Source organism: Aplidium turbinatum, chromosome 2 (genome assembly GCF_918807975.1).
Source record: "Aplidium turbinatum chromosome 2, kaAplTurb1.1, whole genome shotgun sequence".
NCBI lineage: Eukaryota > Metazoa > Chordata > Ascidiacea > Aplousobranchia > Polyclinidae > Aplidium > Aplidium turbinatum.
This window is the reverse complement of record NC_137473.1, coordinates 52441796-52450799: the sequence shown is the minus strand read 5'-3', so window position 1 is coordinate 52450799 and position 9004 is coordinate 52441796. Positions and strand designations below refer to the sequence as shown.

At 37.0% G+C, this 9004-nt stretch overlaps 1 protein-coding gene across 2 annotated transcripts in view; it reads left to right on the top strand.

Annotated features, from left to right (window-relative positions):
- The first annotated feature begins 2746 nt into the window (after positions 1 to 2746).
- Positions 2747 to 9004, top strand: part of LOC145764703 (E3 ubiquitin-protein ligase LRSAM1-like) — a 33155-nt gene continuing 26897 nt past the window's right edge. For both annotated transcript variants that reach the window (XM_082576356.1, XM_082576355.1), the window contains exons 1-4: positions 2747 to 3007; positions 4051 to 4119; positions 4868 to 4952; positions 6158 to 6328. In XM_082576356.1, coding sequence (XP_082432482.1) covers positions 2765 to 3007; positions 4051 to 4119; positions 4868 to 4952; positions 6158 to 6328 — 568 coding nt within the window. In that variant the 5' untranslated portion in view covers positions 2747 to 2764. The remainder of the gene's footprint in view (positions 3008 to 4050; positions 4120 to 4867; positions 4953 to 6157; positions 6329 to 9004) is intronic.

Here is a 9004-nt window from a genome sequence, read left to right as displayed (position 1 = left end):
TCGTGTGCCTCATAGTTAATCGGGCCCTGGCCGAGGTCAACAAATACAACTGTTCTTTATCACCAATTTAATGTGCTCAAAATTGACGATATTATTAAATTAGAAACTGCAAACTTTATGTACAAATATGTGCACAAAATGCTGCCCTGGGCCTTTGCTGGCTGCTTTATTTTTGTAAATGAAATTCACCATCATAAAACCCGTCAGAACCAAAAAAATGATTTATATTTGCCTTCTACAACGTCAAACTCTGGTAAGAAGATGCTATGTTTTAATGGAGTGAAACTATGGAATCAAGTACCAAAAGAAATAAAAGAAAAGTCTTACAATGTTTTTAAATTTAAATATAAATGTTTATTAAAGAATTTGTACAATGATCACTCCTGAAACGTATCATCCGCTTATTTCTCTACACAATGTTTTTTTTTATGTTGCCCTGTGTTATTCCATTGTTAATGTATTGTTAATTCCATTGTTAATTTTTACAAATTAAAGTTCTGGTATTGTGCTATATATTAAAACCGTATGTGTTAATGTTCTTAATTTTGGGTCTTTTGTTTAAATGTTTGGGTGGCAGCTGACTTTGGTGACCTTTTGGTCTTTCGCTGCCATCCTTGTTGTGCGAATTATTTGTGTTTATTGTCTTTTTGCTTTTTGTGTTTTTCTTTTTCGCCAACAAAACAAAAAATAAACTGAACTGAACTGGCCTTGGTGCGTTATCAAAAGTACTGATAGTCTTGAGGGGAACACTCTTGATGCGTTAGCTCATCATGAAGAGCAAGATATAGGCTAGGGACTTTTTAAGTCCCTAATAAAGGTAGGCAAAGAAAACCCTGAAAAAAAATAGGTGTTGCGACCGTGCCATATTTTAAACTGATTATCCTGCTTTGGTATCATGCACGCTATAACCAGAGTCACTATAAGCTTATAGCCTACAGTGGCTCTCCTATAACGTCCGCGTTTTGTCGCTTCTACCTTTTTCTGGATCTCTGCTATGTTTGTCATAGCCTATATTGTTTTTTCGTTGTGATGGTCAGAAAGAAAAACAAATTGAACTGCAATCTTACCACGGGCCAAATCATTTTAAAACAAGGCCAAAACCGTTTCAAAACACGAATAGCGGGCACATAACCAAGTGCCTCCCATCTAGATCCGCTGCTGATCAGGTGCTCAGATGTAATTTCAACCTCGGCTAGCTATGCACAGGCCATGGGCTGTATCCAAGGGGGGGTGAGGGGGTGATCACCCCCACTTATTAAAGTGGTTTGGAATGATTAAGATGATCTTAGCCCACTGTCTATAAATCACCCCCCTCCCGAATTATAAAAGTGGATAGAGCCCCTGGAACAGGCCCATCAACTCTGTCAATCTTTACTCGGAAACTTCACTTTGGTAATCTCGGTAACCGGTCCTTCGTCAAAAGCCTCGAAAAGTATGCGAAACCACCAGGAATAACCTATCAAGACTTTTTCAGTCCGAGGATAAAGATTGATTGATTGATTGAATCTTTATCCTCGGACTGGGAAAGCTTCTTGAAGAGCTTAATCCTGGCAGTTTCGCATACTTGTAGAGGCTTTGAATCACTGACGCAGGCCCGGTCACCGAGATTGACAGAGTGAAGTTTCCGATTGTTGAAGTCTTGTTGCCGGGGAACTATTCCATCCATTAGATGCCGCTGAATGGAGAGCAGTCCTTAACGTGCGTTGCTCAAGCGCACACCCCGAGAGTCGAACCAGCGCCGCTTGATCTTGAAGCTTCTTCGTTCCAGAAGTGACGCGCTAACCAATTGAGCTATCTATTGAAAAACCAACTTAGATTTTTGGCATGATTAGGCTAAACTACGTCATGATGATAACTTGCCTTCGGGCATGTTACTTTATCCCTTGGCAATTGCCAATTCCCTGCTGTAGTTCAGTAGGCCTACTCAGTAGTACCCAATAACCATGCTTATTGCAGTTTTGCGTCATCATAGACATCTTGTGCGTCATACATGTTTTCGTTGTGTTGCTCAAACCAGAGCCACTCAACCGCATCAAGTCAGGCGGTCTAACATGACGTCATCATACGAAGAGAGTAGTTTGTTTATGTGTGCCTTTGATTAAACAAAAATCCTCTTTACTTTTTAATTTAAATGGTCATGTGATTCTTACAACAAACGAAATGAAAGTATCTTTCTTTCTTTCACCATCAAATTTTCTGTCAACTCTGAACAGGTTAGGGCAGAATGTTCAATTAGTGCAGCACAGACTATCAGATCTTCCAGATTAATGGCTGTGGCAGGTTTTATGTGGTCTGAGGCTATATTTACACTACATACAGTACATAGCCAAGTGTAATGGACTCAATTGCGTTGCCAGATAAGGAATTCTGCCCTAATTTGAGCAAAGTTAAAAGCTGTTGAAAACAAAAACCTGTATTTTGGAAATTTTTTTTAGTCCTGGGCAAAGCATTAAAATGAAATGCGATAAAATGAAATAAAAAGTAAGCAATGCGATAAGACTGCAGTATGCCAATTTTGGGTGAGCAATTGTTCTTTGAACACTGGACTATAAAACGTCCAATCAAAAATTTTCAACAATCATTTTCACTAACATGATAGGCTACTAGGCTACCTATGAGATGACTATTTTGAAATTGTCTTATAGCCTACTTACGGTACCAGTACTCTATCTTGCCTATGTCAGTGTTGGATGCAGAATAATATGAGAACACAGTGTGTTAATGTATTTTTACTTTTTCAGCAATATTTGACTTGCGGTACAAAATGTCAAAAATGTTTAAAACTAAAAAACAGAGCAAAGAGGCAAAACGGCGGTTTGAACATCTAATGGTGATTGCAAAGCAGAATCCGGACAAAGTTTTTGATTTAAGTAGCTGTGAGCTAAATGCTGTTCCATCAGCCCTTTTTGTACAATGTCGTGTTTTCTTGTCAGAAAGTCTACTTCTTTATTCTAACAAGTTAAAAACTTTAAAAGGAGGAAGCCTGTCAGATTTAGCCACTTTAAGGGTAAGATATATATCATTAACAGATAGCCTACATAGCTTACAGTTGTATCCGCATCCTAGTAGTGGCAAAAATATAGATGGATGCAACCTAGTTCGTACCCTGAACAGTTCGTACCCTCAGTTCGTACCCTGAAATAATTGAGAGATAAAATTTAAAAAAGCGGAAGTCGCTGATCGCAGTTTCCGCAAACATTTTAAAATTTTTCTCCTGAAAAGATCGAGGGAAAGATAGCACCAAGCCGAAGTCGCTCATCGCAGTTTCCGCAAACATTTTTCCCTAGTTTCCGCTAACCGCAGTTTCTGCTAACCCTCACCATAACCATAGACTAATCTATGCTCTAACCCTAACCTTTGCTGATCACAGTTTCCGCAAACATTTTTCCCTAGTTTCCGCTAACCGCAGTTTCCGCTAACCCTTACCCTAACCATAGAGTAATCTATGCTCTAACCCTCGCTGACCGCAGTTTCCGCTAACCTTTACCCTAACTCTAACCATAGTGTAAACTATGCTCTAACCCTCACTGATTGCAGTTTCCGCAAATATTTTTCCGCAGTTTTATTTTTCCTCAGTTTCCGCTAACCCTAACCATCGAGTTTGTTTGCGGAAACTCCGATCAGCGAGTTCGGCTTTGTGCTATTAAACTGCAATCAGCGACTTTGGCTTTTTTAATCTTTTTTCTCGATCTTTTCAGGGTACGAACTGAGGGTACGAACTGTTCAGGGTACGAACTAGGTTGCACCCAAAATAGATTCTTGACACCACAGGTTCAAATGACAAAAATCTGATTATGTGTAGTTTTATGGTTTTGTTTGTTACCATAATCTCACTAGCCTAGATTTGTATGCATAAAGTAATGAATTATTATTACTCCAAATACCGTACCCCAAAATATGATAAAACACATGAAAAAAGGCTACAAGTACAAATCGTTCTGTAAAACTTGCAAAAAAAGCTTCTTCAAGAATCAAGAGCTATAGAAGTGACATCCACTACCAGACTTTATGTCCAACATCATGCTTTATTTTTGTTTTGATGTTTTCAAGGTTCTGGATTTACATGACAATCTGATTTCTACATTGCCAGAAGATTTAGGATTATTATCCAATTTACAGGTTGTGATATTTTGTTGATACAAATTTTCAGCACTTTAAATATATGAAACTGTTGATTGAAAAAAGACTTGCTTTTAATTTCTTCACTAAACTGATTGTTGTAAATTATCTTTGTATTGTAACAACCATTCAATACGTCTATCATTACATTGTCTACTGCATGGCCAAGTGGTGAGAGTGCCTCCATGACACTTGAAAAAAAATTGGTTTGCGCTCCAAAACATGTGACTGTGTATTAGCAATACACTTAATAGTACCGGTATGCCAAAATAAATGGGGTTGTTCTTTTGTCTATACGTACCTTTACTGCTTCCAGCTGCCTGTCGCAACATATGGAATTACCATGGGTGCAAACTGCAAAATAAACTGATTATTGTTGTTACCCTTCCTCCTTTACCACTAACCAGCATGTTCACTGAACTGTCATTTGCAAATATGTCACCTACAAATCAAGAACTGATTAAGGAATGCTGGCTTTCAAAATAAATCAGTTTGAGCATTAAGCAAGGTTGTGCTAGCTTATAATATATGTTTGCAGAATATTCTATGTATTATACAGTATAATGGGTTTATCCACAATTTCAGCATAAATCCGGAGCTGTTGTCTCTTGTCTGTTTGCTCATTCTGTATTATATATGCCTTCTATTGAAATTCTTGTTAAGTAAAACTGGATTGTGTGCATCTGCGAAGCGATATACTATTTTGTAATGCCCACTGCTCATGATTAACACAAACATATCTGATTAGGTGCTGAATATTGGAAACAACAAACTTACAGAGTTACCTAATTCCATTGGAAAGTTACATCGTCTTCAAACTTTCTTACTTAGAGGTATTTTAGTTAACTGTGTAAAACACTGTATTTAAACTGCAAACGTTTCAAGTTTGCAACAGTATATAACTATATATTATACATATTTAACGATTTTGTACAGTTTCATGACATATAGCCTACTGTATGCAGGGTTCGATCTTAGCACTGGTCCTCTATCCAATGTCTAGTGCAAGTTCCCCACGGACCAGTACGAATCGTTTCGCACTGGTCCGACTGTCCAGTGCGAAACTATCATCGTATTATGTCGTTTGATCGTTTAGAGTGCATGGTTCTCGTTTGCGCTTCTCTTCAAACAACAAAACACGTGATCCGTGCATGTTAAACCGTAAGAAAAATGCAATCGCAACATCAGGTGTTAAATCGTAAGAAAAAAACAATCGCAACATCACGTGACGGTGTTAAATCGTAAGAAAAAGGGTAATTGCAACAACACGTGAGCTCCGGTAACCTAGTACAGTACTCAAGAGATTTGATGGATAAAAATGTTAAGATTGTGCTAGAGAGCATGTGAGTGATGAGACATCAAATTAACTTAATGCAAGGCCAAACAAACACACATCGGATTCCAATTATGACCCCGTGATCGTCCCGTCATCAGATTCCGATTATGACCCATCATCGGATTCAGAAATTGAAGAAGAGCCCCAAGTAGATTTGAAGACTCAACGTAGATTGAATGTCTTGCCTAAATAAACTTTTGTTACTGTTATTGCCATTGTATATTTCCATGTTATTGCCACCATTCATTATTGTCGTTTTAAGGTGGTTTTCCCTGGGTTGGCCTCGTGCTTCCCACGACAATCTTGTTTTTATCAGTAAACGGGACGGACTAGTGCGATCTTGTGCGGACCAGTGTAAATGGTTAGCCACTGGTCCGATTGGCCAGTGGAAAAAAAAAGTTAAGGTCGAACCCTGTGTATGTATGGCATATGTCTTACCTATTGGTATATGGTACATATACTATATGTACAATTGTACATTGTAGGCTACATTTGTACATATCCATATCCAATATCCATATAAGATAACATGGCGATCCTTGAATTTGCTCATAATGTTTTTTGGAAATTTAATGTACAGGATTCTTTTATTTTACCATTCAATTACAATTAGCTAGCAGATAAATTAAACTTTTTCTTTTCTTTTTTTGTTAAACATTTTAACATTAATAGCCTATTAAATATTCTTCCTTTAAATTTCAGACAATTTGTTAACATGTATACCAGGAACTATTCGTGAGATGAGTAGTTTGAGAACTTTAGATATCAGCGGAACAAATAAGGTTTATTATCTTCCTAAAACCTTGTGTTATATTCGGACATTGGAAACTCTGGTGTTGGCCAAACCACACTGCATGGAATACCCACCTCCAAGTATGCATCATTTATTTCTGACAAAAATTATTTGAAACGTTAATTTGTAGTGTAGGCTATTACAGAATTTGATTGCGGTGAAGAGTTTTGGTTGTTCGAAATTTCGGTATATTTTGCTTCACTCTCGTTAGGAGCATGTTAAAATGAAGTCAACCTAAATGTGGTGATTTACATGTAGTAAGCACCTAGAAAGAAGAGAGGAAGGCGCAAAGTACTGCCACTTCAAGCAATGAAAACATTTCTGTTTCTGTAAAATTTTTAAAGTGCAGCTTATCTTTTATTGCATTGTTTTTCTACCTTTTTGTCTTCAAATTCTTTTTCTGTTGAAAAAATTCTTGTGGAATGTAAAAGAACTTTTTAAATAGATTTAATGTTAGTATTCAGTAATACAGATTGATAAATTGACATCGCTAGCTTGAAAAAGAAGACTTTTTTGTGGAATATCGGTTGAAAATCACTGCATTAGTTACTTGGTCATGATGTGCCAGGTTGTCCCAACATTGCTCTGAAACGTAAATACATCATATCTTCAATTCTCCAGTGTTGTAACTGTATATACAGTGTTTTAAATGCTTATGTCATAAATATTTGTACATAGTTGTTTCTTCAGTTTACAAAATTTACTCAACATAGTCATTAAGCAAAGTGAGAACCTTGGACTTAATTTGAATGCAACAAAAACCTTCTGCATGACCATCTCATCAAAAGAAATAATTCCAGTATGCACTATCAAAATACAACAGTCTCACAAGTAAATAGTTTCAACTATCTGGGTTCTATGGTCACTTCGAATGGTCGATGCTGGAGCGACGTAAAGGCAAGAATTGCACAATCCAAACAAGCTTTCATCAAAATGGACAAAATACTGAAATCTAATTCAATCTCTCTGAACACTAGAATAAGAATTTTACATGTGTACATTTGGTCAGTTCTGCTATATATGGCTGTGAATCCTGGACTGTATGCCCGAAGATAGAGAAGAAGATCAACAGTGCTGAAATTTGGTTCATTCGTAGAATGATGGGAATTAACTGGATGGATAAAATCACTAACGAAGAAGTGTGGAGACGCTCTGGGTGCACCCCTGGTGTCCTCATCACAACTATCAAAAAAAAGGCAAATGACATTTATTGGGCATGTCTACCGCAAACGCGGAATTGAACACTCGGCAATGATGGGGCGATTTCCTGGTCAGAGCCACCGGGGACGTCCACGTTTGGAAATCTTCAAAAATCTTTCAACATGGACAAACCAAAATTTTGAAAACCTAATTAGAAGTATGGACAATCGATCGTTGTGGAGACTCACGGTAGCCGACGCCTTATTCAGGCATGGCCGATGATGATGATGAGTTGTTTCTTGTTTCATTTTGTAAGCCATCCGCATATGAGGATTGTCATTTTAAACATCAAATAACAAATTCTACAGATTTGAATTGTTACCTTTAAGCTTTTGCAACGTCTTATCATCACTTCAACAAGTTGGTTTCCATCATCGTCTGTCCGGAATGGCCCGATTCGGCTAGTTCCCTATTCGGCTACAGTCCAATTCGGCTAGTCTGACTAGCAAATTGACAATTGAAATGATTGCTCACATAAAATCGACATGTATCCTACGTCACCGTCTGTATGCAAACTATTACAAAATTCTAAATCCAACGACGCCTTCTGTTTATTACTTAGCGAGCGAGTTAAATTTATATTTGAACTATTAAATTAAAATGTTTGCTCAGATAAAATTGTTCTTGAATTTAACTCTAAACCCATTGGTGTACTATTATTGACAGCAGAATTTAATATGTCCTGTAGATCGTTTGCAGATTCTGCTATCAAGACTGTATCAATTCATCATTCATCAGCGTATCTCAAGTTTGTTACATTTTGTCCTCCAACCTTTACTCCATTCATATGTTCGATGTCTCTCAAAATCATTTCACTGTAAACGTTGAAAAGGTCTGGAGATCGAACACATCTCTGTTATCATTTTTAATGTAAAAATTCCATTTCTGGTCCCTTGTCTGGAACAACTCCAAAAGTTCTGTGCTGTTGAAATTTCCGATTTCAGTTTTGGTCTCAATCTCATCATCATGATTCGGAGTAAGATCTTTGTTAGGTGATTCACAAGGCTAATTGTTCTGTGGAGTGAGCATTCTGTTGCTCCGGTTTTCTTTGGTAAAGTTATTATGAATATAGAACGTACCATATCACTGGGGATGTTTCCGGTGTCATAAATATGATTTAAGATCTCAGTGCTTAGGTCTAAACCCCACTCATCTAAAGCTTCGATAATTTCAACTATAAAAAAAACGATATTGTGGAATAAAATACTACATTCTCTAAATAAACAGAAGGCGTCGTTGACTCGTTGGGTTTAGAATTTTGTAATAGTTAAGGATTCTAATATATCCTAAGTTTGCATACAGACGATGACATAGGATACATGTCTGTCGATTTTATGTGAGCAAACATTTCAATTTAATAGTTCAAACATTTTTCGCTAAATTTCATTTCAATTTATTTTTCTTTGTCGGAATGCAAAAGAAACAATATTGTGGAATAAAATACAAAATTCTTTATATAAACAGAAAGCGTCATTAAATTAATTATCGTTGGATTTTCAAAAAATTGCCAAATAGGGAACTAGCCGAAAAAAACTGTAGCCGAATAGGGGACTAGC